Source organism: Elephas maximus, chromosome 4, assembly GCF_024166365.1.
Source record: "Elephas maximus indicus isolate mEleMax1 chromosome 4, mEleMax1 primary haplotype, whole genome shotgun sequence".
In the NCBI taxonomy this organism is placed as follows: Eukaryota; Metazoa; Chordata; class Mammalia; order Proboscidea; family Elephantidae; genus Elephas; species Elephas maximus.
Window position 1 is genome coordinate 35,147,928 of NC_064822.1, and position 25,157 is coordinate 35,173,084.

At 38.1% G+C, this 25,157-nt stretch overlaps 1 protein-coding gene across 3 annotated transcripts in view; it reads left to right on the forward strand.

Annotated features, from left to right (window-relative positions):
* Positions 1–25,157, forward strand: part of NEBL (nebulette) — a 430,048-nt gene that overhangs the window by 305,621 nt on the left and 99,270 nt on the right. Inside the window, exons 4-8 of one of the 3 annotated variants that reach the window (XM_049881881.1) lie at positions 1,311–1,398; positions 1,492–1,563; positions 11,923–12,027; positions 15,321–15,431; positions 24,810–24,920. The exons of the other annotated variants lie outside the window; for them this stretch is intronic. Coding sequence (XP_049737838.1) covers positions 1,318–1,398; positions 1,492–1,563; positions 11,923–12,027; positions 15,321–15,431; positions 24,810–24,920 — 480 coding nt within the window. The 5' untranslated portion in view covers positions 1,311–1,317. The remainder of the gene's footprint in view (positions 1–1,310; positions 1,399–1,491; positions 1,564–11,922; positions 12,028–15,320; positions 15,432–24,809; positions 24,921–25,157) is intronic. 3 annotated transcript variants of the gene reach the window in all.

Genomic DNA, 25,157 nt, shown 5'->3' on the forward strand with positions numbered 1-25,157 from the left:
CAATTGGTTTCATTATTCACCATCCAAAAAAACCAAACCCATTGCCATAGAGTCGATTTCAACTCATAGCAATCCTATAGGACAGAGTAGAGCTGCTGCATAGTTTCCAAGGAGCGCCTGGTGGATTCAAACTGCTGATCTTTTGATTAGCAGCCATAGCTCTTAACCACTATGCCACCAGGGTTTCCTTATTCACCATAAGATATTTTTAATGTCTAACACTGATATGCAATGGCTTTGTAAAGATTAATTTACCCTAGGATTTAAATAATCAAATTGATAAATTGTCAGTTGTATAAAATCAAATTGATAAATTGTCAGTTTGTATAGAGTCTTGAAATTGCCTAAATTGACATTAAAAGGTTTATTTCAAGAAATTTATTTTTAATTGTATAATCAATGATGTATTCCATGTTATAAATATTGTTATAGTTTACATTTTCAAGCTTTTTCAAGTATGGTACACATTGAGGAATATACAATTTGTAAAAATTGACACCATGAGCAGAATTAAAAGAAAGCGATTATTATTTTTTGAAACAGTGATGTTTCTAGAATTCTCAAATGATATAGAAACATACGTTAACTGCAACTTCTCATTTTTAATGATGTTTACAGTTAAAACAATGCAGTTTTCACCAATGTGAGATTAACAGTCATAATTAACTCAGGATAGATTTTCTGAAGTGGTTCAGAGGGTTTTTCATAATAAATTACTAGCCTCTAATCAGCTAATATAAAGTGGGTATTTTCAGAATGTGAGAAGTAGGTGAATGTCTCATAAAAAATTTAATTTAGGTTAATGAAATGAGTTTGAACAATCTAGATTCACCATTCCAAATGAGAGATATGTCCAACATTCCAATGAAAGCTTTATTTAGATGAAGTTGTGGAGTCCTTGAGATAATAGGCTTTCAACTGTGATATCTTGAGTGTTATAGCTGAGCAGTTTTCCCATAATCTTTAAGTCCTTTTCAAACTATTTTATGAATAAGTTGAATTAATACAATTTAAGTAAATTTTCTCTTTTGGATTTCTTAGCTAGTTTTAAGATCAGCTCTTAAAATTGAATTTTGTCTCTTAAGATATTTTTACCACGTCTGAGGCTAGCGCTGGCAGGCATCTGAGATCCCGTTCCATTCAATCACACACAGTTGTGATAAGGAGAGTTAAGTGTGAGCTAAATAGGGCTGAGGCCTGGGCAAGGTCACTTATACCAGAGCACCCGCGACACCGAGACCTCAAAGGCACTGGAGGACTTAAAAAGGCGCTACACTAGTGAATTAAAAAAAAATTTTTTTTCTTTAAAGAATAACAATGAGGGTTCCTGTATTTGAGGATTTAAAAAATGAAACCGAAGAGGAAAAAACAGGAGAAGAAGAAAATGAAGAAGATAAGGTGAGTGAGGATGTGGATGTACCTTTTATAGGACAGTATTTGTCCCTTTAAGTCGATGATGAGAAGAACCTTTCCTTTCCTTTTTTCGAACAGGTATTCTACAAGCCTGTTATTGAAGACCTAAGCATGGAATTGGCCCGAAGATGCACGGAACTCATTAGTGATGTAAGTGCTTTAAGTCGTTTTTGTCTTGTTTTGCATTGTGCGCATGGCGCTATTATGTCTTAGAATCATAGAGCTGGGAGAAAATCCTCGAAATCATCTATTAAAACACAGTTATCTTCCAGATCATGGAACCAAGTCCAGAAATTTTAAGTGATTTCCCCAAGGTCACCATACAGGAAATTTCTGCGAGAGCAATCTCCTCATTCCCAGTCCTGAGGTTCTGTCCATTACGGATTTCACTGTCACTCTGGCATGTGGTCAGAAAGCATTGAACTTCGGAGTATACCTCACGTGAGAACCCCAAGGATCTTTAAGATTTGTGTAATGTTGTAATTTGTTTGGGGACAAACTCTATCAAAATTAATGATTTTTAACCTTTTTGGGGACCTTTTGAAGAATCTGATGAATACAATAGTTCTCCTAACCAGGAAAGTGCGTATACCTATAAGCATGTAACATTTGTTGATGACTAAAGGAGCCATAGATTCCTGAACTGCGGCGTGTTAAGAACCCTAATCTAGATGATGACGACATTAGTGAAAAGGAACATTTTTGTTGTGATTTTTTTCCCTCATAACTGGGATTTGTTTATATTTCAAGAGAATCAGAGAAATACAGAATTAATTAACATATATATATATTTTTAACATATATAGCTCGGCTGCTAACCAAAAGGTCAGCAGTTTGAATCCACCATCCACTCCTCGGAAACCTTATGGGGCAGTTCTACTCTGTCCTGTAGGGTCGCTATGAGTCGGAATCGACTCGAGGGCAGTGGGTTTGGTTTTTTTTAGTGTGTTTGTATACACACACACAGAGTAAATATGTGCACTAGAATTCTAGAAGAACAAGGAAAAGTGTTGTTCAGTAGGAGGCGAGATTTAGATGATCCTCTGGTAAGGAGGAAAGAAGGCTCATGTAAAGGGAGTGGGTGTCTGTATCTCCATTTAGAGAGGCAAGCATAAGAGTGGTTGGTTGTTAATGAGCGGAGTGCTCAGGATATTTTATAAATGTTTTCCAAAAGAAGTCAATCCTGGGAAGTGGTGTAGCGTGCTGGCAAGCCCCCTGGAGTCCACCTGCCTGAGTTGGACTTAACAGTAACCTTAAGCAGGTTATGTAACCTCTTGGGGCTCAGTTCTTCAAGTGTAACATTTATAATAAAAACCAAAACCAAACCCGGTGCCGTCGAGTTGATTCCGACTCATAGTCACCCTTTAGGACATAGTAAAACTGCCCCGTAGGGTTTCCAAGGAGTGGCTGGTAGATCCGAACTGCCACCTTTTGGTTAGCAACCCTAGCTCTTAACCACGGTACCACCAGGGCTCCACATTTATGATAGTAAGGTTAAATAATGATAACACATCTGAAATGCATAGTAAACTGTCTTGGAACATCATGTTTACATGTTTAATAATTCTTATTAACCACTGCATCTGTAAATCACTTTTGGATCCATCCAAATGAGTTTTATATATGACACTGTGTTGTTCTGGTGTGTCAGAAAGAACTGAAAGATGGTGGGAATCATACCCCTTCCCATATACTTGATCTGAGATATAATTGAATTTTAAATTGTTTCTTTGTGCTGTTGCTTAATAGTCATACGCTGCTTTGTAAACTGTAATAATAATAATGAAACAACAACAACAATAATAGCAGCAGCAGTTAAGATTTACTGAGCATTGTGTGCCAGGCACTACAACTTGTAGGGTAGGTTCTATTATTTTTCCTATTTCGGAGGTGAGAAAATGGAGGCTCAGAGAAGTTAACTTGCCCAGGTCAGAAATTTAAGCAGTGGAGTAGGGCTTGAACTTTAAAAGGTCTGGCCAGAGACCACTTTCTCTTCTCCACTCTACTATTTTGTCTCTTGCTGTAGATTTCCATGCAAAATTTAGCTTAGCTTTACTATTATTTAGTATTAGTGTAACTAATGTTACGATTTAAAGCCTTTAAGTGCCATATCTCTGGAGATAGTACCTCTTTCAGCTTTGTATGTTTTACTGAGGTGTAGTTGTGGCCAAGCTAAATTGTATTATCTAAACCATTAGGACTAAAGTAATAACTGTAGCTGGGTGATTTTGTTGGAGTTATTTTGGATATGACCATTTATCGGTGACTCTCATGTCAGTCCTGTGGTGAGAGTTCATGGCCTTTACCATTTTGCAAAAGCAAATGGCATGTTATTTCGTAATATCTCTTCCTCCTCTTGGATTTCATTAAAAATTTTTGAAGTACTGTTGCCAGAGTTTTGAAAGAGGATCGTTGTGTGGTAAGCATTTCAAAGTCTTGATGTCCAAGACTCTGTCTTTATTATTTTCACACAACTACACAATGGATGGTTGGGCTGAATGGAAAATTCTGGGTTAGAAATTCTTCTCTTCAACATTTCAAAAACAGTACCTCATGTCCTACTTGGCATCTAATGTTTTAGTTGAGATGGTTCGTATCAATCCATTCTTTATCTTTAAAGATGAGCTACTCTTTCTTTCTAGAAGCTCTTAGAATTTTGTTTATAGTTTCTATTTTTAAATCTCATAATATTCTAGATATGATTTTCTCCTTACCAAATTGACCATCTCTTTGAGCCTTTGTAAGCTTTTTGCTTTTTCTTTAATTATGTGACATATTGATCATTATTATTGGTCAATTATGTCTTTAAATTTTTGCTTCTCTAAATATTCATTTTTTTTCTCTTTCTGGGACTCCTGTTACATGGATTTTTACCCTTCTTAGTAAAATCATTTTTAACACAAATTTTAATTTATCTTTCCTGGAAGGACTTTGCTTATTGGATAAATGAACTTTTAAGTTTTTTAGAAGTTTGGTTAAATAGTACACCCACTCCTCACTGTTGACATGGTGGGTTCCAAAGACCAGGTCATTAGTGAAAGTCGGTGTTACGCGAAAATGGAGGATTTTTTTTTTTCTCTTCTTTGTTTTTAGACCATCCATTTATCTGTTTTTTTAATTTAGAAAATATGATCAAAGAAATAATAATGGCTAAGATTTACTGGTGTGCTCATCACTGTGACGAGTCCAGTTACGGATTCTTCCTCTGTGGAAAAGGAGGTTTGGAGGAGACAAAGCTGGATAAAGTCGGGCTGTGCGGCTGAAGGGCCCATGGCTTAACAACTTCACTTTCTTCCTGTGCTGGGTTCAGAGCTTCACTTGCAGAGCTGCGTCCAGGGGTCCATTTCCAGCTGTGCAAGCCCTGTGTTCACTATCTAGGAGCCTGCTCTGGGGTGCTGGGAGCCTGGCCACGTACCCGGGCCCACCGAGGCAGAGGCTTCAAGCCTAGTTCAGTTTTACTTTGGGATGTCATTAAATTTGCAGGCATTTCTTCCAGACACCCTCTCTGATGCCTCTTTCTTCCCTCCCTTCCCACCCCACAGCAGTTTTGAGCTGTAGGGTCTCAGGCCGCACAGGAGCTGGGAACCCAGAACAGGTCCCGCTGGCTCAGTGCTGCCTGTGCTTCCACCAGGAGGCCATTGCCACGGAGGAGGCCTGCCAGCACAGAGGCAGCAGAGGACATGGGGCAGCACGGCCCAGCTTCCTGGAGGTCTCCTGGAGACACTCCTCAAGGGAGGGGACGCTTCACAGCTGTTGTCACCATGTCCGCTGCCTCCTTAATGTGCCAAATAGATAGTAGATATTTTTGCTGTTGTTGTAAATGTGAAATGTCAGTGAGCAAGATAGTCGGTAAGTGAGGAGTGGGTGTGTAATTAAGAAGTAACTTCTTTATTTTCCGTCAGTATTAGTATTAGCAATGATTTTATATGGAGGACATGCACATGAACTTCACTTTGAAGTTCTTATTTCTGTTATATTGTCTGCATGACTAGATGGTTATATAAAAATGCGTATTGGAAGCTGCACCAATCAGGGAGCTAAAAAGTATAAAAATTGAGGACTTGCCACACTGAGTTAGACCTGCTTTGCAGTCAAATCTGTGTTATGTCCCTGATAGTGGCCCATCTATTACTGTCCTATATATAATATAGTACACAGTTCTTTTCCATGCCCATGATCTTAAACACAAAGGAGCCCCGGTGGTGCAATGGTTAAGTGCTCAGCTGCTAACCAAAAAACTGGCAGTTCTAACCCACTGAGTGACTCCTGACAATCTGCTCTCATAAAGATGATAGCCAAGAAAACCCTGTGGGCAGTTCAACTCTGTCACATAGGCTCACTGTGAGCCAAAACCTGCTCAATGACAACCAACAACAACAGTCTTAAAAGCTAAGGGCAAACCTTCAAGTATCTTAGTTTTCTTTTATTATCCATTATATCTCAAAATGTTATCCATTTATTTGCCTGAGCCTTTTTGTTTGTTTGTTTGAAGGCAATTTTGTTTTCAGGCTCTGTCACCAAGTCAATTTGGTGTAGTGTTTGCCTCCTTTGTAGAGTACTACGTCTTGAAGCTTAAGAAACAGACTCACATTCTGTTGTTTGACCAAGTCACACGCAGCTGGTGAGCCACAGACCCAGGTTTGAAACAAAGGTCTGCCTGACTCCAAAGCCTGGGCTGCCATCGTGTCCTTCTTCTGCAAGCATCCCATATGCAGTATTGTATGCCTTTCCACCGTAAGCCTATACCACAGGTTCTGTCAACCTCAGCTCAGAGGTAGTGAAACCAAAAGCCCAGAGAGGTTGAGTACCTTGGCCAAGGCCACCCGGCTGGTCAGAGGTGGGGACAAGTTTTAAGCTGAGGTCTAGCTGAGTCTGGAGCCTGACTTATAGCCACTTCCCATTACCCAATATTGTCGAGTTGATTCTGACACATAGTGACCCTATAGGATAGAGTAGAACTGCCTCATAGGGTTTCCAAGGAGTGGCTTGTGGATTCGAACTGCTGAACTTTAGGTTAGCAGCCAAGCTCTTAACCACTGTACCACCAGGGTTCCCCACTTCCAACTAGACTTTATTTTTTAGATAAGAAGGGTGATCTTATGAGTTTCTCTTCATGGAGGAGCCTTTCTACACTCCCTTCATCGTACTAATTTTCCCTCTTTGGACCTCTTCCAGCTTTTATGTGTCTTTATTGGAGTGTCATAGGCTCAGCTGTACACAGCATTCCAGATGAGGATGACCTGTGATAATGACCGGGGCTATGTTTCATTTTTGCTTCTAGCACCCTTTGTGATGAATTTCTTTTAGGGAGGGGCTGGAGAAAACTATTAGCTCATTCTCTGTGGGACATCATCCTCAGTGACTCTCCTGATTTCTGACTTGTAGCTGATAGCTGAGGGGCCATCATCTTTTAATAGTAGTTTGAATTATTTTAACCTTGCTAGTGATGAATCTAAGCTGTAGTTTTCTGCCCTCTTGCATGGCCCTTTGAGAGCTTCTGCAGTTTATCTCCTTCAGTTTGGCATTTCACTCTCCTTGAGAGCTTAGGGTCATCGGCAGACCTGCAGGCTCTGCTGTATCAGACCCTTGCCAGATAATTTGTAAGAATGTTAAGATTGGTCTAGATATCGGTCCTTGGAGGCCTGTGATGCTTAGAAATCTCCACAGAGAGAAATGTCAGTTTCTCAGGTTAAGTGGCTCCAGTTTGGGGATCAGTATCAGATATTTTTCTTTTCTTTGTTTTTGGTCCCACCTAATTTCTGCTTTGCACTGACTCAGTCGCACATTATTGCTTTTCCCTTTGCATAGTTCACTTCCCAATTTTGAAAGATTTTGTTTCTCTGGGGCAGCCTGTTTTATTTTCTGTTAGCCATGTCAAGCTTTTTATGTCCCTGGATATCCTTTCTCTGATATTCAGTCCTGATTGTCAAACATTTCATCAATTCATTGAATAAATCAACCCTATTGACTATATTGAGCAATCAGAATCCTGGATTTAGTAGCCTCCTGTCAGGCGGTCATAAAAAAACATTGTGTTTTGTATGTTAATTGGAAATTAGCCATAGCAGTCTTATGCAGAGAAAGTTTGGCCACATCTGCATGGAGCTCCTGACTCAATATTTTGGTTCAAACTTTTTGAGGGTGTTCATCTGCATGGCAGCAAAAAGAACATTTTCCAGGCAAATGAACATTGCTTGTTGTGGGTAAATCCGTCCAGTGCTGAAAACATTTGATTCTGTGGCTACCCCTGCAGAGAAAGCCCTGCCTACGTTAGAGAACCTGAGAGTGCAGCCTTGATTTTGACCCCCTACTCCTGTTAATAGGAGCCCTGGTGATGCAACGGTTAAGCACTTGGCTGCCAACACAAAGCTTGGGGGTTTGAACCCACCCAGTGGGTTCACATAAGAAAGACCTGGTGATCTGCACCCATAAAGATTACAGCGCAAAAAATCCTGTGGGCAAGTTCTAACCTGAACGCGGGGTCCCTGTGAGTCAGGATCAACTCGACGGGCACCTAACAACAACAATAACAACCTCTGTTAACAAATAGTAGTGAGCCAGAGTTCTTTCTTCCAGGGTTTACTACACTTACCCAATAAAATTTCATTTGTGAAAAGACTTTCTAGGTGCTTTTGGGTGAGAATGCTTGTAAAAGGAAATATCCCCAAACATTTCCCCATCTGTCATTCAATTTCAGCCATTAACTCATTATACTAAGTTAAAGAAACTAGGTCAGGAGTGGGCAGCAGTACTGAACTAATTTTAAACTCTAATTGTAGTTCAAACAGTGATGTTAGTGGATGTAGTCAAAGCAGAAAGTAATTATTTGGGGCATCTTAATTATCATAAAATCATCAACTTGGCCTTTTTTTTTTTTTTTTCAATTTGAAAATAAGTAGGGGTTTTGTATTGGGTCTGACTGCAGATGGCTGCAAATAACAGGAAAACCCTAATGTGTGGCTTAACACATTGGTGCTTCCCCCTCCGCCCCCCCCAACACACATATGAAACCTGGGTGTAGGTGGCCCAGTCTTGGATGTTATCAGTCTCTCAGGTTCCTTTCTTTCCACTCCACCTTCAGTAATCATGGTGGCTTGTTGCCTTATGATAGCATCGTTGTTGCTGCATCTCTGTGATCAGGCAAGGAAGGAAGCGGAAGGGCAAAGGGGCAAAGGAAACACTAGCAACACTGCTGAGAAGACTTCCACTAATGTCTCATGGCCAGAGCTAGACACCTGGCCTCCCAGACCAGTCATTTGCCAAGGAGAATGAGTTGACCATGATTGATCTAGACCAATTTATCATCTGAGGCTGGGGTAGAGGCCTGGCTACTCTAGGATCAGGTGCTCCAATGAATCCCTTCATGTTCTCTTAGCAGGGAAGGAGGTGTCGGACAGACAATCTAGCCAATAGATGGCGCCTACCTGAGGTTATAAAATGTAGACATGGGTGGCATAAGCGGTTTGCACTTGAGTGCTAACTTGAAGGTTGGCAGTTTGAATCTCCCAGCAGTACTGTGGAAGAAAGGCCTGGTAATCTGCTCCCATAAAGATCACAGCCAAGAAAACCCTATAGAGCTCAGTTCTACCCTTTGACACAAGAGGTTGCCATGAGTCAGAATCAACCCGACAGCATTTTTTTTTCACCAGAGGTTGTAAAATGTAGACATTATTAGGAAAGGGCTCTTTACTCAGTAGTGCAAACAGTTAATGTGTGTGGCTGCTAATTGAAAGGTTGGTGGATCAAGTCCACCCAGAGGTACCTTGGAAGAAAGGCCTGGCAGTCCACTTCCAAAAAATCAGCCCTTGAAAACCTTATGGAGCACAATTCTACTCTGAAACATGTGGAATCGCCATGAGTTGGAATTGACTTGACAGCTACTTGGTTGGTTATCTACTCAATAATTTTTATTTTACCCAAGACTTTGTGTCATTCACAGATGCAGTTCCTTGTCACCTTTCTTTACCCATTATCCTGGCCTGAGAAGGCTACTGATTTGTGGCATTCAATATTTATATAAAAATTTAAAATCATTTTCTTAATGCCCTCCTATCATATCTGAATTGACTCGATGGCACTGGGTTTTGTTTTTTGTTTTTTGTTTTTATCATATAACTCATTAGAGATCTCACACACACGTACACACACTCGTGTATTTATATCTTTTAATACAGACCCAGGAGAGAAACAGAGATCACATTTATGCCTGAAGTATTTGCCTGTGTAGCAAAGGAAGTAAATACTTCACTCTTATCCAGTGCTCCTGTCCTGAACATTCCACTTATGTCAGGGCTTATCAGAGGCCTGTAGCCATAAGTAAATACCACCGCAGGGAAGAATGTGAATGTGATGGGGAAAAGATGGTGGCAAAAGATAAAAATAATGAGCCAAACTCAAGCCTAATGATAGGTTATTTTCTCTCACACTTAATTATGTAACGGACCTTTTTTCTTTTTCTCCTTATGATCAAAATAGCCTACTATTTATCATACTGCCATTAACGATTTAATTACTAGTGACTGAGGAGGGTGATTTGCAGAAACCTAAAATTATGACTAATCTCTGAGAAAAAAAAGTAATTTAGTGCTCAGATAAGATAAATATATTTCTAATGTTGATTTCATGAATAAAGCAAATGCTTAATGCGGTAGACGTTTAATATCTGAGAGCAACAGCAGTGAAATGATGGTATTTTGAAATAGCTTTACTTAGTGTGTGCCTGTCCGGCTATACCTCACGTAAGATAATTCTCTTCAGATGACGTTTGCATGTGGTAAAAGCTCTATATGATGCTAGTGTGTAATGTCAATATTAGTTGTGTTCTTTTAAAACCAGGTAGTATATACAATTAAACTTCACTCTGGGGTTATAATTATTAGAGAAAGCATGTAATTTATCATCTGAACTGGGACACTTTTATTTTCACATAAGTATTTACAATTTTGGGTGAATAAACATGACTTTATTACAGGGTGATCTAACTTTTAGCAAATTACCTTCATTCTCTCAACTAGTCCTAAATTTTGCCTTCCCAGTTTTCAGCAATTAACATGACAGTGGGGTTGTGTTTTGGATCCTTCTCCATGGTTCCTGACTTCTTTTGGGCTCATGTGTCCATGTGGGGCCTTCCCCCAGAGTAACTGTTCTGGCCTCTCCCCACTCCCAAGGGGAAGGGGTGACTCAGTTTACTAGTGAATTTGGGAGGAGAGATGAGCCGGCTCAGCTAAGCCTTTCTGGGCTTTGTCTTGCTGGTGTGCATACTCACAGGGAGGCGGCATTCAGCTCTCCACCATGTGGCGCTTTCTAGTCAGGTTCTGCTATCGGTAGGGGAAAGGAAGAGGATGGAGAGACCAATACATGTACACAAATTGGGTCTGTCTGATTTGGGGGGAATTAATTAGTAATAGAAGGAGCCCTTGGCTGCTAACCAAAAGGTTTGAACCTACCCAGTGGACTCCACTGGAGAAAGACCTGGCAATCGGCTCTTGTAAAGATTACAGCCTAGAAAACCCTATGGGCTGTTCTAGTCTGTCATATAGGGTCACTATGAATTGAAATTGACTTGATGGCACGTAACAACAACAACCATCAGTAATGGTGGGCATTAGTGCGGTTCACTGATAAAATTCTTCCCTTCCATGTGAAAGACCAGGTTCAATTCCTGACCAGTGTACCTCATGCACAGCTACCACCTGTCTGTCACTGGAGGCTTGTGTGTTGTTATCATGCTGAACAGGTTTCAGTAGAGCTTTTAGACTAAGGTGGACTTGGAAGAAAAGCCAATGAAATCAGCCAGTGAAAACCCTGTGGATCACCGTGGTCCAGTCTGTAACCGATCATGGAGGTGCCCCAGGACGGGGTAGCACTTCATCCCTTTGTGCATGAGGTCCTATTGAGGCTGCCATGAGTTGGGAGTGACTCCATGAAAGCTAACCACACAACAGTTAGTAACAGGAAGCCCATTGTGACCTCAATTTTAATCCTCCAATTCAGTATGTATAAGCAATAAGGCTAATATTAACCTTCATCTGTTTAGTTCCTGCCTCTGTTTCTTAACTGGTTACATCTCTCCTAATGGACTTCTCGTTTTCTAACTTGAGGGTAGGAAGCTGTATTTCTGTTTGATCATAGGCATAACTGTTCAGGTCAGTGGCTTAAAAATAACAATAAACCAGAACACTTGTTTAGAGTATGTTTAATGATTTCTCTGTGTAAGCTGGGCAAACCAGGAACTATAGTCACCATGGTTCCAGTATACCTGGTGCTGATCCCTAAAGACAACTGGGTCCTCAGTTATCTAAGAAGAGTCTTTCCTTGATATGCCTCATCACCTTTGCAGTTCTGTGGTGGGTATCAGTTTACTTGATTTGGTTTGTTTTGAAGCTTGTTCTACATTTGAGAATATACTTTAGAAAATAGGTTTTATCAACCTCAATCTTCTGTTTAATATAAGCTCATTAAAATTATTTTCCTATTCTAAAATGATTTGTAAATTATTCTCTTTTTAAGATCCATTATAAAGAAGAGTATAAAAAGTCGAAGGACAAGTGTACATTTGTGACGGACACTCCTATGCTAAACCATGTAAAAAATATTGGTGCATTTATTTCTGAGGTAAGGTCCCAAAAACTTGCAAAATGACTTGAATTTTAGTTTTTCTCTTTATATAGATAAAAGGCTATGCATTCAAGTTGGAGAATAATATTTTTGAAGGAACCATTCATTGACTGTTGAATTAGTATAACATTTTATTTGAAGAGCATTTTAGAAATTTTATGTTGACTAGAAAGACCAACTACAATAACATTCATAATGTAATAATTTATATTTCCAATTAATTTGTAAACAATGTTTTATTATTTTGCAAAAATACAAATATTTGTATTAAAGCAAGTCAAGACTTTTAGTTTGTCAAATGGCTAATGTATAGTTGACACAGTTAGTAATTAAGGAGATGATTTATTTTATTCTTAAGCACTATGGGAACTGGATAATTATTAGTAGTGCCTTTTACTGGTGGCCACACATAACACAGGGCACAGAGTCAGCACAGATCAAATATTTTGGATATCTATATTTTGTTTCTCAATAATATTACAGCTTTGTTATTAATATTATATACTAGTAATTTTATTTTCTATTATGATGCATAAAAATAAGCTGAATCTATTTAGCAGGCATGCTGTTTATTCATGTATTAGCCATTGCTTTCTTAAGAGAACCATCTGAAGAAAAGTGACTTCAATGTAGTTCCTTCTTTTTTTGTATAGAAAATCCTTCCACTTTCTTGTGCTTTATTTGCATTTGGTAGTAGTTAAACCATGTGAACTTTCATATATAGAAATGATTAATTTCATATGGTTCAACCTAAGTCTTAAGCCCTTTATCTCTTTAGTTTTCCCAAAAAGTAGAAAAGGAAATTTTGTTCATATAGCCTACATAACATGTAATAAAAATCCACACAAGCCTAAAGGAAATATGACAATTTTTCAGATAATCCATAGAGGGTCTTAACAGTAGTTTTTTTTTCAGTAATCTCTGTATTCTTTTCAATGAGCATCTTGCTTGGAATTTCTCAAAATTGTGTTTATAATTGAATTCAAATCATTTGGCTTAGGAAACGAATTACAAGGCTAAGTTTAAATGAAGGAGAATCAAGGTTAGATCAGAATTTGTAGGGGAGAGAAATGTTGGCAGACCTTTGGGTCCCTCTTCCTCCTTTCCATTTCTCCCATCCCTGTTATTTATTTAGGATGATTTTCTACTCTTGCTGCATCAGACTTACCTGGGGCTTTTAAAAACACTGGTGCCCAGGCCATGTACTGATTTAATTAGATTGGGGTGGTACTTCAGGTATCAATATTTTTTAAGAATTTCCTCTGGATTTAATGTGCAACCATGGTTAAGAGCTACTAGAGCACTTTGTGCTGTGTGACAAATTTGGGAGAAACATCGAAGAGATCTGTATAACGATTGTAATAGCTTATAATGCTAGCTTTATAATTGTTAAAACCAGTATCTTTCTATGCACTATGTCAATTAACTCATATAGAAATTGATGTATTTTTCTATACATGGTTGATATATTTTATTATATACATTCATATTCTGACTCCAACCCTTATTTTTATAGAATTACTCTCATGAAGGAATATTTTTATACAATTAAGTAGAAAGCACTGGAAAAATAGTTAATTTTAGCCATTCCATTATTTTCTTAAGAGACTTATTAGATATGAACGATTGGATATCATTTTGAAAATAAGTAAAATTTACCAGCCAGTTCCATAAAATGTGGCATCTTTGGTAAATAATTTTAAATCAATTTAAACTATTTTGGAAAAGGATAAAACTCTGTTAAACAGAGACACCTGTCTATTATGAAATCACAGTGAGAAATGCACCAGGTTCATTTTTATAGCTGAAAAACCATACAGTCTCTTTCTGAGAGGACTTAGGGCTGCAATTTATGTTGCATGGCCAAGTGCAAAAATGTTAACAGTGATTTCCTTCATGAGACATTCTTGTGGTCTGTGAATAGATCATTTAGAGGAGATAAACTTGAAAAGAGAATGAATAAAATAGTGTTGTAAATGACTGACCTCTAGTGTTTCATTAGCTGTGTTGGAAAAAGATCAACATGATCTTCAGATTATTTTTGGTAATATGAAAAAATTTTGAGGAAAATTGGTAATGTTTCTTTTAGTAAGTAATAGAATTGAATGAATATTTCTGGAACACAAAGACTTATACAGGATATGTGCTCAGTAAATCAACACTCAGATCTGATTCTTAGTGCAAGTCATATTAGGGACTTATCTATAGAGTGTGAAAAAATGTGATATTGTCTATTAGGTATTAGATATGTGTTTCTCATGTGCAGAGAAATTCTCAGTATTCTCAACTATTCATTGATTTTTTCCCCCTGAAGAAGTTAACTGTAGAGAAAAAAAAAAAAAAAAGGAAGTGGGGACTCTGTTGTGTTTTCTTGAACCTAACTTTCCAAAGAGAAAATAGTGAACAGGTATTTCTCTTTATGAGTAATGAGCAAGATTTCTAGAGACAGTGCAGAGTTGGATGGAGAAGCACAGAAACAACAAAAAGCACCTCTATCCCCCGTTACACGGGGCCAGTAATGGTTCAGCGGTGGAATTCTCACCTTCCATCAAGAGACCTGAGTTCAATTCCCTGCCATTGCACCTCATGGGCAGCCACCACCCGTCTGTCAGTGGAGGCTTGCATGTTGCTGTGATGGTAAACAGGCTTTAGCAGAGCTTTCTGATTAAGATAGACTAGGAAGAAAGGGTTGGCAGTCTACTTCAAAAATCAGCCAGTGAAAATACTATGGATCATAATGGTGTAATCCGCAACTGGTCATGGGGATGGCAGCATTTCTTTCTGTTGTGCATGGGGTTGGCATAAGTTGGGGGCCTACTCAACCGCGAGTGAGAATGACAGTATTACCCATTGTGGTAGAGGGAGCTTAAGAAAACTTAAATGAAAGGACACGATCCTTTTCATTCAGGTTCTAGACAGTAAATTCTAATGACTTGTATTTTCTTCAACAACTCAAATGTTCCATTGTTCTCAAACTTTTTATTCGTGGACCAAACAGATGAAGCTGTCTATACACACAAATAAATTTAAATTTTAGAAATGTGCATGGGTTTAAATGGAAAATAGTTATTATTTTATGGCTTGTGTCATTTAAATGTTTCTCCATGATAAATTGGATTTATTATGTATTTTTTCAGACTATGCTTGTCAGATCCAGTGTCTAAAATGGTTTTTAGATTTTTAAATTTATTCTGTTTCTGAAGAAAGTTTCTTTTTATTCTTTTTCTGTATTCATGGTAAAAGAAATAAGGAATGTTTATTTATTTTTTTCCTTTTCTTTTTTTCCCCAGGCCAAATACAAAGGCACCACTAAGGCAGACCTTTCCAACTCTCTTTATAAGCAGATGCCAGCCACAATTGACAGTGTCTTTGCGAGAGAAGTTACGCAGCTTCAGAGTGAGGTATTGTTTTCCTAAATTGTTATGTAATTATGCAGATCATATATATAACCTTTTATAAATTATTTATAATTTTTTTAAAAGTTGTTTACCTTGGATATTAAATATTGAATGAAAGTTGGAAACAATTGGTTTATGTGTTGTCTGTAGTCTCTGATGAAATCACAGAAAATGAAAAGAACATGCAAGCTTATGCCAGTCACATAATGCTGTTTTTTCCCAGCCCCATTCAGCATTAAAATATAGAGCATATTTTAATCTCATTGTGACAGTTTACTTAGATGAGATTCTTGGGGAAAATATTAAGCTTTTCTCAGATTTGCTTGTGATCCGGAAGTGGAAAAAGTTTCAATAGCTTGTTAGCAGTCACGTAAAGAGTTAATGGTTGATTTCTGGATTCAAGGGTCTGTGCTCTATCACTTAGACCAGCAGCTCTGAATTTTCCTGCCTGTGGGCTCTGGCTTAACCAAAGGAGACTCCATCAAGGGGATGCAGCTATCTATTTTAGTGACCATAAATTGCAGAAGAACTTAAAAATTGTCATATAAATTCATTTTGAGTATAGGAGTTTAGGGGTGATTTTCCTTAATAGGACATCAGCATATCAGGCATTCTTTATGTATTTATTGTATTTCTTAAAATGCAATTTAAAAATAGAATATTTCATCTCTTTCTCCCTTTGGTGCTCTTGTTTTGTACCCTTCATGGTGCAATCTGATTTATTTTTGTTACATTATTTACCTGTTACCTGCCTCTCTAAGCTACGTGAGAGTAGGAACCTCATGTGTCCTGTTCCTGCTCTGCCCCTTGGGCTTTTAAAACAGGGTCTGCACCAGACGGAGTGTTCAGTAAATACTTATCAAGTGGATACTTGTTGAATTTCTTGAGCTCCTTTTTGAGAAAATTCTTTCTGCCACATAGTTTACATTCTTCATGCTAAATTTTAGTTTAAAAATAACACACTGAAGTGCTTACTATGTGCCAGATGCTGTGCTGTGCATTTCAGGTATATTTATGGCATTTAATCCTCACAACAACCGTATGTTAATGATCTGGAAACTGGGGCACAGAGAGGTTATGTAACTTGCCCAACATCACACAGTCAGTACATGGCAGAGCCATTTACATAAACATGAGTAGTCTGGCTCCAGAGTCTGGGTTCTTAACCAGACCACCTTTCCCCCCACCATTTTTACCCCACTTTTTCTTGTTAGACACATTCACTTCTTTCTCTGAACTCTTCTTACATTTTAATAGAGGATACCTAGATAAATTTAAGAGTCTGAAAATAGATTAAAAACTCACTGCCATAGAGTCGATTGTAACTCATAGCAACCCTGTAGGACAGTAGAACTGTCCCTTAGGGTTTTCAAAGCTGTAGTTTTTACAGAAACGGACTGCTACATCTTTCTACCTAAGAATGACTGGTGGCTTCAAACCACTAACCTTTCAGTTAGCAGCTAAGCGCTTAACTACTGTGCCACCAGGGCCCCTTCTGAGAATAGGCTACTCTTGAAAAAGACTGAGCATAGCTGTCCTTTGCAGAACACCTTGAAGTACTTGATTATTACATATTTAAACATCCACTGTGCACCCAATTTGGCAGTAAGCTAATCTCAGCAATGTAACATGAGGCTAAAAATACACCATGTCGATGTTGAGGTTCTGCGTGGCTGACCATGACTAATGTGCCCTTTATCTTTCCTGGCAACATCTGGTTACCCAGACCATTTACTGATATTATGGACTACTCCATAAAGCAAATAATTATAACACAATATTTGATATGTGACAAGCAACACTTACGTAATAAAAGAAAAAATCTATTCTTATTTTATGCTTACATAAGTACATGCAACATAGAAATTAAGATATAATAATAACCTATATTGTATATTTTGGAATCTGTCTTTTTTTTTTTTTTTTGCCAGAATAGGAATTCAGTTACATTGCTGACATGTGTTATCATATAGTAGAATATATACCACTGGGAAAGATATGTGTGCTTTATAGTAGCAATGCCCCCACTGTAATTAGTTACTGAATTTGTTATTAAGGAAAATCCTGGACTCTGTATAAGGTATCTCTTTCAGTGATTTACATAATTTTAATAAGATTTCTTTACGTTTGTATACATTAATTTTATTTTCAACAACATTTTAATTCTTAGAAACTTTACTTGTTGTCTTAGGCTGGGTTTTCTAGAGAAGCAAAACCAATAAAGCGTATAAATATATACAGAGAATATTTCTATTAAGGAAATAGCTCATGAGGTTATAGGGGCTGGAACATCCCAAGTCTGTGGGTCAGGCTGGAGGCTTCTCCTGATTCACGTAACTGCAGGGGCTGACAAACCCATCGTCGGCAAGTCATACAGCAGGGCTCTGGCTCAGAGGTTGCGAAGACAGATGAATCCCCAAATCGGCAGGCAAAACATCAGGTAAGGTGCTAGCTCAGGTCCCAAGAGCTGGAGGTTAGATGAATAGGAGCCAGCTGCAGGATCCAGAGCAAGCAAAAACCCACCAACCTTGCCAGAGAGTCCAGCTATTTTGGATGTAGGCCACGGCCCCAAGGAAAATTCCCTTCAACTGATTGGCAACTCACAGAGGATCCCATCATGGAGGTGATCACATTATATCAAATCTTGTCATGGAAGTGATCACATCATCATACATCTGTCAAACTACATCATAACTGCCAAACCAATGAGAATCATGGCCCAGCCACATTGACATGCAACCTTAATGATCATACCTGGTAATAAGAGTCACAAGAAAATAGTAGATTTATTTGACAGTGTCTGTGATAATTAAACCACTGTCCTTTTACTGTGTCCTAATAGTATCAGGTTTGTGGTAACCAAAATTAGAATATTCCCCCACTTGTCTGTCAGTTCGTTGTACCATGGTGGCTTATGTGTTGCTGTGATGCTGGAAGGTATGCCACTGGTATGCAAATACCAACAGGGTCACCTGTGGTGGACTGGTTTCAAAAGAGCTTCTAGACTAAGAAGACTAGGAAGAAGGACCTGGCAGGCTACTTCTGAAAAAATTTGCCTGTGAAAATCTTATGAGTAGCAGTGGAAAATTTTCTGATATAGTGATGGCTCAGGACCAAGCAACTGTTCGTTCTGTTGTACGTAGGATCACTGTGAGTCAGAACTGACTTGATGGCACCTAACAACAATAACAACAAATTAGAGTATTAGACAAATTGTGGAATTTAATGGAGTTCCAAGTTCTAATGAAAAATATCCTGAATTTATGCTGCTGGTGGGAATGTAAAATGGTACAACTATTTTGGAAAATCATATGGTGCTTCCTTAAAAAGCTAGAAATAGAAATACCATATGATCCAGCAATCCCACTCCTAGGAATATGTCCTAAAGAAATAAAGAGCCATCACATGAATAGACACATGCACACCCATGTTCATTGCAGCATTGTTCGCAGTAGCAAGAAGATGGAACAACCTAAGTGCCCATCAACAGGTGAATGGATAAACAAACTATGGTACATATACACAATGGAATACTACACAACAATAAAGAACAATGATGAATCTGTGAAACATCTCACAACATGGGTGAATCTGGAGGGCATTATACTGAGTGAAGTAAGTCAATCTCAGAAGGGCAAATACTGTATGAGACACTATTATAAAAACTCCTCAAAAAGTTTATAAACAGAAAGAAACAATTCTGATGGTTACTCAGGAGGGGATGAGTGGGGAGGGAAAAACACTAACTAGACAATAGATGAAGTGGTAACTTTGGTGAAACGTAAGACAGTACACAGTGCTGGGGAAATCAGCACAACTTGACCAAGGCAAGGTCATGGAAGCTTCATAGACACATCCAAACTCTTTGAGGTACTGAATTACTGGGCTGAGGGCTAGGTACAATGATCTTGGGGGACATCTAGCTCAACTGGCATAACATAGTTTATTAAAAAAAATTCTACATCCTACTTTGGTGAGTAGCGTCTGGGGTCTTAAAAGCTTGTTAGTGGCCATCTGAGATACTTCACTGGTCCCACCCCAACTGGAACAAGGGAGAATGAAGAAAACTACAGACACAAGGGAAAGATTAGCCCAAAGGACTAAAGGGCCACAACTACCCCAGCGTCCACCAGGCTGAGTCCAATACAATTAGGTTGTGCCCAGCTACCACCACCGACTGCTCTGATAGGAATCGCAATAGAGGGTCCCCAACAGAGCTGGGGAAAGATGTAGAACAAAATTCTAACTCACACACACACACACACACACACACACACACACACACACACACACACACACACAAAAGATCAGACTTACTGGTCTGAGACTGGAGAAACCCCAAGAGTATGGTCCCCGAACACCCTTTTAACTCAGAACCGAAGTCACTACTAAGGTTCACCTGTCAGCCAAAAATTAGACAGGTCTATAAAACAAAAAGAGACTAAATGGACACACCAGCCCAGGGGCAAGGATGAGAAGGCAGGAGGGGACAGGAAAGCTGGTAACAAGGAACCCAAGTTTGAGAAGGGGAGCGTGTTGCTGTGTCGTGGGGTTGGCAACCAGTGTCACAAAACAATATGTTTAATGAGAAACCAATTTGTCCTCTAAACCCTCATCTAAAGTACGGTAAAAAAAAAAAAAAAAAAAAAAGGAAAAAAACTGCCCTAAACTTTTGATATTATAATAAAATATTATTTTAAAATGACTTTGTTGTAAATATTTTCAAATGCTTAAATTCAACTAGAGTGATAAGGTGAAGTTTGCTAGATTAATATTTCCTTATAGAAAATAACTAATAAGAAGAAATGTCTTAAGAGATGTAGAGGTTTTAGAAGACCATTTTATTAAATACCCCTCATTAAAAAATTTTGTCGACAAAGGTTGCAAAAAAGATTCTGAAAATGGAATGGACTGTGCCATGAAGGAAGGCCCTGGGCGGGGGCAAACAGTAATGACCTAAAGGTTGGAGGTACTTCAGAAGAAAGGCTTTGGAGACCCCCTTCTGAAAAATCAGCCATTGAAAACCCTATGGAGCACAGTTCTACTCTGACACACTTGGATCACCATGAGTTGAGTTGATTTAGTGGCAACGGGTGCCATGAAGTGGTGAGATCCTTCTCACTAGGGAGGCTCCAGGCAGAGGCTAAATAATCCTTATCAGAAAAGTAATACAGGCTACTCAGGCCTCTGAACTGAGGAGGTTTGTGAGAGTCTATGTTTTTTATCTATAATATCCCCAGGGCCCACTTTCAGGAGTTTCAGACGTATCTGTACTATCTATATGGTACTTATATAAAATGTAATGTATATTAAAAGTATGATATATACACATATATGTATATGTAAGATATAAAAATATGCTACAAGATCAAATATATAAGATGAATGTATATATGACTTCAGTAAACATATTTATATGCAAAATACTTAAGACTATGGCGAGTGGCCTCCATTATTTAGGTGTCTGGTACCATAGCATGGAAACCCTGGTGGTGTAGTGGTGAAGAGTTACGGCTGCTAACCAAAAATGTCGGCAATTGGAATCCACCAGGTCCTCCTTGGAAACTCTATGGGGCAGTTCAACTCTATCCTGTAGGGTCACTATGAGTCGGAATCGACCTGACAGCAACGGTTTTACGGTACCATAGCAATCTTAGTTCTCAGGATATGTAGAGAACAGTATTAACCTAGGGAAATGCCACACAGTAATGACAAATCCTAAGAAATCAAACTTACAGAAAATTTATTGGCTTGACATAATTTTCCATTAGCTATTTTAAGGGAGAAAATTAATATGATAAAGTTCAGCTACCTCCAATTTGATGTTATCTTGATTCTAAAGTGGTACTTAGTAACAGCTATAAATGAAATGACTATTTTAATGCTGCGAGTAGAAAATTACATAGCCTTTTAAAGAAAGAGTGCTTTTAAAAATTGTACTTGATGACTCACCATTTCTGTGATAACCCACAAAATAATCAGCTGCATTGGTTATGTTTATGGAGCCACGAGTATGATAGTCTAAAACACGCAATAAGCTAGGCATCCAGCAAAAAAAGGAGTCAGACATACGTTAGCTTTTTTTTTTTTTAATTAAGAAATAGGAACAAATTTCATAGACCTTTGTTACTTGATTTTCTAGACTGAGACCACCCATTAAACTCCCCTCCCCCACCCAAAGTTATAGAATGTAATGGAACTGAGATAATGAATATTCTTAATAATGGAGGTTCTAAATGGATTTCCTGTTTCACATAGTTAATTGGTAAAAATTTAAAGGTTTAGATACCCTGATGGATTAAATTGATGGACAGACTCTAACAAGATGAATTAAAACCTGTTGCACTGAGTCGATTCTGACTCATAGTGACCCTATAGGACAGAGTAGAATTGCCCCACGGGGTTTCCAAGGCTGTAATCTTTACGGAAGCAGACTGCCACATCTTTCGCCCATGGAGCAGCTGGTGGGTTTGAACCTCTGACCTTTCACTTAGCAGCCCAGTGCTTAAACACTGCACCATCAAGGTTCCTTAACGAGGTGAATTACACCTGGAATAATGTGAGGTGTTACATCTGAGTCTGAATAATCCACCCAATAAATACACAAGGATTGGATGTGGGACACCCCACGTGACTGGGAAAGACTAAACATGATTGAAGGGCATTAACTGACAGGAATCTCAACATATGGATGCAGAAATAGCATTTAGCACATGGAAGGTGATAACTCGGTTTGAATTAACCAATTCTAATTAGGATTGGTTAGACTGTATCTGGAACTTTGCGGGCACTTTAGGAAAGAGTTGAATCAAATAAAATTGTGGTGAGGAGAGCATGTACTGTGTACAGGGCCTCAGTGCCTTAATTCATGTGGGTCATCTGGAGGAAGAGAAGTCATTGGCTGCTGTGTTCCCACTTTCGAACTTCTGGTGGCGCAGTGGTTAAGATTTCAGCTGCTAGCCAAAAGCTTGGCAGTTTGAATCCACCAGCTACCCCTTGGAAACCCTATGGGGCAGTTTTACTCTGTCCTGTAGGATCGCTACGAGTTGGAACCTACTAGATGGCAACTTTTTTTTTCCCCCTTGTGAATTGAACTTTTTCTGTATGGCCGATTAGACACAGCTATGGGAAGATAGTTCAGGGTTGATTAATGGAAGAACTTTCTATCAAGACTTTCAAAATTTGAAGACTGATGCCTCAGTTTGAGTTCTTTTCCAGTAGAGATTTTCGAGAACAACCAGGTAGGGAGCCAGAGAGGGGATTTAAACATTGATAGTTGTACCAGATGACTTAAAAAATATATATATATATAGAGAGAGAGAGAGAGAGAGAGATTTAATTATTTTATTTTTAAAAATTAGTTTTACAATTATTTTAATTCTTTAGAAAGGTATAGTATCTAAGTTAGGTGAGTGGCTAATTCTGTTTGTAAAAATCCGTAAGGAATTTTAGTTCATGAGAATGTTTAATAAATTTATTCGTTCTTTTAGTAAACATTTATTTCGTTTCTAGTCTGTGCCTCTCTCTAGAATTAAAAAAAAAACAGGATATTAAAAGATGCTCAAGATACAGACCTTGCTTTCAAGGAGCTTGTGTTGGTAAAAAGTTTTTGTTTGAGTTTAACTGTATTCTTTTTCATGGATAATTTTTGTTCTTGGTGAAGATGGTTTTAGTTTTTCTTGTTAAGTTGCTTTATTCTCTTGTTCCAAGTATTTCCAGCCCCAATTAACATCTTTTTATTAAACTTTTTATATTTTTAAAATTATCCTTTCATTCATTACTATTTAATTCTCCTTCATTCAGCTATTCATTTGTTTATTTATTCACTTATACAGCAGGTATTTCTTGATGCTTATTTTGTGCCAGCCACTATTGTAGGTTCTGAGGATTCAGTGAACTGGATAGTTATGTTCTAGTAAGAGACCAAACCTGTTGCCATTGATCCGATTCCAACTCACAGCAACCCTATAGGACAGAACAGAACTGCCCCGTAGGGTTTCCAAGGCTGTAATCTTTACAGAAGCAGACTGCCACATTTTTCTGCCATGGAATGACTGGTGGATTCAAACTGCCAGCCTTTTGGTTAGCAGTTGAGCTCTTAACTCTGTGCCATCAGGGCTCCTTCCAGTAAGCGAAGACAGAAAAAAAGCATTTATACAAAATTAAACAAAGTAATTACAAAGTATGAAGGAATTAAATAGGACAATGGCATAGATTGAGAGTAGAGAGGCAATTCGGTTGATGTTTTTTGGATCTTCTTTAATTTCTACTTTGTTGAGTTTGGCTACATTGACCTCTGAGATATCTTTCCCATGCCTCGTCTCCATCCCAGTATGGAACAAATTTAACCTAGTGGTAATGGATCCTGTGGTATGATCTTTGTTTCTCCAACAGCAGACAGAGCTTGACATATCTGAGCATTTTCCCGCATGTTATATTTCTCCAAAAGATTTAGGCATTTAATGAGGTTTATATTATTTTACAGCTGTGTCTACATAAAATCATAACAATTTTTATTTAAAAGTGAACAATCCACTTTTAAATATTCTATCATTTCCCCACACCATGTCAGTTGTTTTCTTAAGGTTTAAAGTTTGAGCACATATAGCCCTAAAAGCTCTTGGGTGTAGAAGATTTCCTAAAACTATAGCTGAGATTTAAGCTAGATGAATATGATTGGGGATTTTATCTTTTGGTCAAGGATGTTTTGAAATAACAGAGTTAGAATTAGGAGCCTAAACAAAAGCACTAAGAGTAAAGCATCATATATATTATCTTGTTATGAGACTTAGGCAAAGGTATATAAAATCCTAGTAAAATACTGACGTTTAATAGAAAAGAGTTAAAAAATAAATTTTTTTGAATTTTGATGAAAGTATACATAGCCGAGGATGCACCGTTTCAACAATTTCTGCATGTACAATTTGGTGACATTGATCACGTTCTTCAAGTTGTACTACCATTCTCACTACCCTTTTCCAGATTATTCTGCCACTTTATCTTAAACTCACTGCCCCCTAAACTTCCCATCCAACCTTTCAAGTTGCCATTGTCAATTTGATCTCACCTGGATAATTCTTTAAAAGAGCACAATACTCAAAGCAGACTTACTTTACTAATTGAGATAAGCTATTTTTTTTTTTTTTTTTGGTTTAAAAAAGACTTAAAAGGCTAGTGTCATTTTAAAGTTTAAAGATGATCTCAGGGCAATAGTTTTGGTAGTTCATCCAGCCTCACTGGATCCAGAAAAACTGGATTTAATTAAGCTTTGAAATTTTGTTCTATATTTTTCCCCCTTTTGATCAGGATTCTGCTATAGACACAGATAAGAATTTAATAAATCTCTAAATAAAACTGACAGTCTTTTTTGTGTTTTTTAAGGTTGCCTACAAGCAAAAACATGATGCTGCCAAGGGATTCTCAGATTATGCCCATATGAAGGAGCCACCTGAAGTCAAACATGCCATGGAGGTCAATAAACACCAGAGCAACGTAAGGAAGCTCATTCACCATAGTTTTCTGAAAAATTGTTAGTTAACCCACATAAGGGCTTATGAATATTCTGTTCAAATTTAAATATCATTGCAATCTCTACTCAAAAAGGAAAATTTAAATTTCTTTTGTTTTTATCTCTCAGTGTTTTGTCACAGGTACATATGAGCTATTCTGTCGAAAGCCCTTAAAACCTCCCTGAATGCCTTTAAAATGTCAGGTACTTTCACACATTGA